This window comes from Musa acuminata, chromosome BXJ1-3 (genome assembly GCF_036884655.1).
Source record: "Musa acuminata AAA Group cultivar baxijiao chromosome BXJ1-3, Cavendish_Baxijiao_AAA, whole genome shotgun sequence".
NCBI lineage: Eukaryota > Viridiplantae > Streptophyta > Magnoliopsida > Zingiberales > Musaceae > Musa > Musa acuminata.
Genome location: NC_088329.1, coordinates 11,418,227 through 11,424,265, shown reverse-complemented (window position 1 = coordinate 11,424,265; position 6,039 = coordinate 11,418,227). Strand labels below are relative to the sequence as shown.

General features: G+C 34.8%; 1 protein-coding gene across 2 annotated transcripts; it reads left to right on the top strand.

Annotated features, from left to right (window-relative positions):
- Positions 1-2,243: 2,243 nt before the first annotated feature.
- Positions 2,244-5,741, top strand: LOC103973412 (uncharacterized). Of its 2 annotated transcripts, none has more exons than XM_009387971.3 (5): positions 2,244-2,392; positions 3,382-3,523; positions 4,595-4,688; positions 5,273-5,353; positions 5,445-5,741. In XM_009387971.3, exons 1-5 carry the CDS (start codon positions 2,353-2,355, stop codon positions 5,580-5,582), a joined length of 495 nt encoding a protein of 164 aa, XP_009386246.2. In that variant the 5' UTR covers positions 2,244-2,352; the 3' UTR covers positions 5,583-5,741. The 2 variants fall into 2 exon arrangements, with proteins under 2 accessions (XP_009386246.2, XP_018676951.2); XM_018821406.2 differs by having other exon boundaries at positions 5,442-5,741.
- Positions 5,742-6,039: the final 298 nt, after the last annotated feature.

Sequence of the window (6,039 nt, the reverse complement as noted above, 5' to 3'; positions counted from 1 at the left end):
ATAAATTATAATTATCTCTTGATTTGATTTATTACAATTCCGGGACAAATTTGGCACATGCATGCAAAGCTTCAAAATATTATACTTGTTATTTCTTGCATATATTAATATTTGAAGGTTGCGTATCTGTCACACTAATCTAACGTTGAGCGTGTAAAATTCTGATACATCAAAGTTTTCACACCTCAAGAATATTTGTCTTGCTTAGCTTAGATTGAGGGCTTAGAACCTTGCGAGATTGTTACGATGTCAAAACTGCAAATCTGGCCTCACCATTATGAACGTCGATCGAATGAACTGGCAGATGGTTGACATCTGTCTAGTTAATGCTGCAAGACAGAAATAAGCTTGAAATCGATGGTTATGCTTGAAATCGACACACTACGTTTGTATGAGTAGTGTATCATCTAAAGGTAGCGATTTTGGAAAACCACTATAAAAAAGATTGCATCGATATGTCCTAACACAATATGAACTCGAAAAGTATTCAACATGTTGACTTAAACATTAGAAGAATATTATTGGGAGTGCCTTGACGTAATTTTATAGGATTTAGATTAACAGAATGAATTTTGAGAGCTTAAAGACCGAGTCAAGAAAAGAATTAGGTTATATACGAATTCAGCTTTCACCTTACATAATCAAAATATGACTTAATATGTGCTAACCAACTTAGTAAAATTTTCGATATATTATTTGTTACTATCAGAGTTGGTTATCTAACACTAAAAATATGCCAAACATGATTAGTCTGACGTGTGAGTCAAGGAAAGAAAATAGAATTCTAATGGGTCGAATTCTTAATATATATATATATAAAATTCTTAATTAACATCTTAATTTTTAAAAATTCTTATAGAGCATTTTTTTAAAAATGATGATATTAATCTTATCAGGCATCACCTTCACCCAGCATCATTGGCCTCACTAGACTCATTACCCCGTTAAACCTACTCCTGCATGTCTCGCCCTCATTGTGCTCGATCATGACCAGTAGCCCTTGTCGTCCTAACACACCTTTCCTTTGCCTTATCAAACTCACCCCTACCTCCACAGCTACAGCCCCCTCCCCCACCCCCCCCCCCCCTTCATTAGTAACCCTTCGTTTGCCCCTTCAATGTTAGCTGCCTATGCAATGTGATAACCAGGGCAAGATATATAGTAACATGTTCAACATGCATTAGTGAAGCTCCACAGAAGAAAAAATGGGTTTAATGGGATAGAAGAGACAAATTAGAGTGATAAGGGCTCAGTAATCGCTTATGCTACAGGTGAGAATGATAAGGGCGAGGCACATATGAGGTAGATTTGTATGTCAGGTCGGAGGGTGCTAGAGAGCAATGAGGTATACAAAAGCATGGGCTGAAGTACAAGATAAAGACGATGATGGGTCCAATAGAGGTAGAGGCAAAATGATATTCTCACGAATACTCTACAAAATTTTTTAAAAATTGCAATGCTCTTAAAAAAATTCTCAGATTTCTTTCCAGAATGTACCTATTCAAAAGTGCATTAGAAACTCGTATTTATATTAGTGCATGGAATATATTTTTTTTCTAGTTCTTATTAACGTGGTAATGGGCATTTTTATAAAAAAATTATTTTTAATATTATTAAATAATATTTTGATTTTCCTAGGTCGATGACGATTCAAATCTAATTATAGTTTTTTTTTTCAAATATGTCAAATCCACTTATTGAGACCTTAGAAAACTACATAACCAATAAATTTTTTTTAATTGTTAGATGATTTAATTTAATAACTTATCTAAATAGGAATGATGATATACTTTAAGGCGTTTGTAGTGCAATAGATAATCGTAAGAATTAGAGACATGCCCATCAGATATTCGAGATGGCTACGCGAGCTATCCACTTATAATTGTTCGTATAATTATGTACAAGACGTCATAAAGCTGTTAATGATTCATCCATCAGTTCAAATGTCCAGTATTGAGGTATTGTTGATGTGTACAACATGACATGTGTAATCTTTCTGTATTAAATATAAATGTATTTATTTATTTTGGCATACTAATATCATCAAATCTGCTACCGACAATAGCATCAAACACTTGTTAAACCGCATGTGTTATTGGTATCATCGAGGCAGCTGCGCGATCAAATTTATTATGCCCATTTTGTTTCCTACAAAGACCAATAAAAAACCCATCAAGGATAAACCATAGACCCTTTAGATACCATCAGACGGTCTCAATCACATCCTGGCGTTTTCCGGGCCAATCCTCATCAAGGGTATTTTCGGAATTGTGGATTCAACACCAGCTTCCCCCTTGTGTAAGGGTCACAAAGGCCAGCCGTGCGCACTTCCCCCGTCTCTTCCCCCTTCCTATGGCGACGGCTACCTCCTTCGCGACTCCCTCCCTAACCGGTGAGCCCCGAGTTCTTTATTCGATTTCATTTCTGTGCATATTGTGCGGCGTCTGCCCAGTTGATTTTTATGGTTCCTCGGGTCGATTCCGTTTGGGTTCCGAAAAGCTAGGGTTTCTCGATCGATTGGTGCGTATTTTGATTTTTCTTTGGGTAGATATCGTTGTTGATTCTTCGAGCGTGGCGATGTGGCGTGAGATCTAGCTCTCCCGCTTATATTTTCCGGCGTCGTAGTGCTGATGCTTGATATCTCGTTGGTTGATCTCTGGAATGTGTTCCAGTTTTATACGGTGCTTTGATTTTTTAGCCTGTTTGTCGTTCTCAGATTGTGAATCTCGGCATCACAAGAATATCTTTTATTGATTTGATCCCAGCATTTCGTCAATTTTTGTTGATCTTTTTTCTGTGGTGGGTTTATTGCTTTAAGTTCTGAATGTTTGACCCGAGTTGGGCACACAACAGAACTTCATGTTAAAGAAGTAATTAAATGGAAAATGATTTTGAGAAGCTGTAAATTTTCCTACAATACATTTTTCGTTTCCAGTGTAGACTTCACCTTATAAGGATGATAAAATCTGATGAATTGATTGTCTTTGAAAAAAGTGGATTCATACACATCATAACGTTACTCTTTGTGAACCCGCCATATATATATATATATATATATATATATATATATATATATGTATGTGTGTTTGTATGTATGTGTGTATATGTATGTATATATATATACATATATATACGTATATGATTATATATAACTATTTATATTATTTGTTTTAGCTTCTGTTTATTCCCAAAACTTAAGCTACGTCACTCAGTCTTTCCTATTCATCATATTCACTATTATCATCTCTCTATAACTAACCTGAACAACATTGACATCATATTGACAACATACGTTTTGTTACATGGAGTTGAATTATGGATAGATTAGCATATAAATATCTGCTTGAAGTTGATTATGCTATGCTTTTCTCTTTTCCTTAGGTGGTATAGCGCAGTCAAAGAAATCTGGCCTACAGAATGAGAAGCTCAAATCTTTAAGTGTGTATCATTCTCATTTGGCTGTTCCTAAGAAATTGAAGCTGCAAGATAACCGCCCAAATTTGTTTGTCCGTGCTGAGTACAGGTGATTATTGTTTACTGATGTTTATGATATCATGTCTCAAATATTTTTTTTCTTTTAGTTTTTCCTTGGTTGAGGGTGGGGAATGGGGTGAAATTGGGTGGAGTGAAAAAAATAATTCTATCTACTGCATTTCAAAGTTCCTTTTATCTATAGGATTTCTTTATGTAGTTCCGATACATTAACTAGGGATGCATGGTTTCCTGGTTTCCTTGATAGCCGAAGAGAGTTAAAGAAATAATTGTAGCCATTGTATTTCAAAGTTCCTTTTATCTATAGCTAGGATTTCTTTATGTAGTTCTGATACATTAACCAGGCAAGCATGGTTTCCTGGTTTCCTTGATAGCCAAAGAGAGTTCAGTCTTCTTTTCTAATTTTACAGATTATCAGTAGCATCAGAATATGTCTTGTTCACATTCTTGGCACTGTAATATACTGACAATTAGTGCTTCTAGGCTGCTGTTAGACTAATTTTATTGAATTTAGTATTTTGGATGGCATGTCAAATTCTCATCCAGTGAGAACAAGCACACAGAACTCAATGCATTTATTATGGTTGTCTAGTGTTGGTCTTACCATTCTTTAGTTTTATTATTAGTGTTTTGAAAGGATAAGGCCTAGTCTGCAGATCTGATTCAAGTGGAGTTCAGCTCAACAGTTCAGTGAAATTTTCTTCTTGATTGATTTTTTGCAACATCAATTAATAACCTATTGGTTTTTGCTTCTTCTGGTATTTGTTATTATTGATCTTTTTAATTGCAAGGTACATTTCTTGCATTATTGGACATGTGATCCTTGTTATTGTATAGGTCACCGGAGATTGGAATAATTTATACTGTGTCCTGACAATACACACTTAAAGTTCAATCACAATATTTTTTTGGACTTTGTGTAACTCAGTTTCAGCATGTGCCTTATTTAATCATTGTTGCATGCATGATATGTACCTTTCATTTTTATCTTCATGTTGAAATCATAGAGATATGGTTTTAATTTCTGTTTTTAACTTATGTTTTTCAGTCCAGTTGTTTTCGATCTCTTACAATAGCATGAACTTTTTTTATTTACATGCAGTGATGGTTCAAGAGGTGGAGGTGGTGATTTTGTTGCAGGTTTTCTTTTAGGAGGAGCTATTTTTGGAACACTGGCTTATGTATTTGCTCCGCAGGTGTATACATTTTTCACTTATCATGTGAAAAGCACTCTGGATTCAGTGCTAGCTTATGCTTTTCACTGCTTCTGCTTGTTATATTTTGCTAGCTGGAACTTGTTTTCTTGTTTTCGTCTCCAAAGATACTAATGCAACTTTTAGATTTGCTAGTTCTTAGATTGTCTTCCTTTGGAATTAACACCGGTACATGGAATAATTATTGATGTGATAGATTAATGTTTTTGTTACAACCTAGGTTAACATCAGATAGGCAAAGTAAAATATAACTACAAAATCCTCTCCATCAGATCTTGTTTATAGCATTGAGTAGCTACCTATATCCTAAAGAAATAAACCATTCTCTGCATTTCTGGAACAGATGATGGTATTTCTATGCATGTAAGATGCATAAAACTATGGGTTGTTTCCTTAGACCTTCTGTAGAACTACTAGGTTATTCATTTTTTTCAGGTTCCTTAACTTCATGTGCTTTATTCTTTTATATTCTTTGCTAACATTGTTGTTACGTTTTCTTGCCACTAAATTTAACTTCCTCAGTATTGTGAGTTCCTGAAAATGTGGCTTCTTTTTGGCTTTTGCAGATAAGGAGATCATTGTTGAATGAAAATGAGTCTGGATTTCAGAAGGCCAAGCGACCAATTTATTATGATGACGGGTTAGAGGTGATAAATAAATTGACTAGCAAGCAGCCATATGAGTTTGATATATATTCATGGACTTCTCTAATGGTATGAATTTGAATTTTGATAGCAGAAAACTCGTCAAACACTGAATTCAAAGATCAGCCAGCTGAACAATGCAATCGACAACATCTCCTCTCGTCTACGAGGGAGGAACAATGTGGTCACCGAATTTGTTGATGCCGACTCTGAAGTGGAATCTGCCATGTAGGATTTCCTGTTGTTCGGTCTTTGACTAAGCTTTAAAGATGTAGTTGCAACATAACTTTTACAACCCATGGCTACATGTGGTTTTACCCTATTCATCTTGTTTTTTGGTTCACATTCACTTGGATTTAGTTTTTGAACTAGAATTGTTGGGTTTCTTTTAGCTCGAGGCGTCTCTCTCGTTATAGATATAGTTGCAGGTAACGCAGTATCCTCTCAATCTCTTGAACATTCCATTCATAATTCTCATGCAGAATTTTTTCATGCTCCTTCGATATGAGAAAACCCTTCCACTCTTATATTAAAATCATAATTCTTTAAAAAGTTTAATCAATTTTGCTTTCTCATCGTTCTTAGATAACATATACTTAGAGAATCTTATGAGAAGATTTTAAAAATCTTCGTATAAATAATGTATCTAAATTTTTAGTTAAAAATGATGGTTGTTAGTTTTAAATTGT

Bases quoted from the DNA above. Each gene is read 5' to 3' on its own strand.
- LOC103973412 (XM_018821406.2), top strand. From the start codon at position 2,353: ATGGCGACGGCTACCTCCTTCGCGACTCCCTCCCTAACCG. The intron at 4,689-5,272 runs GTGTATACATTT...TGGCTTTTGCAG, and splicing joins CTTATGTATTTGCTCCGCAG to ATAAGGAGATCATTGTTGAA. The intron at 5,354-5,441 runs GTGATAAATAAA...GAATTTTGATAG, and splicing joins ATTATGATGACGGGTTAGAG to CAGAAAACTCGTCAAACACT.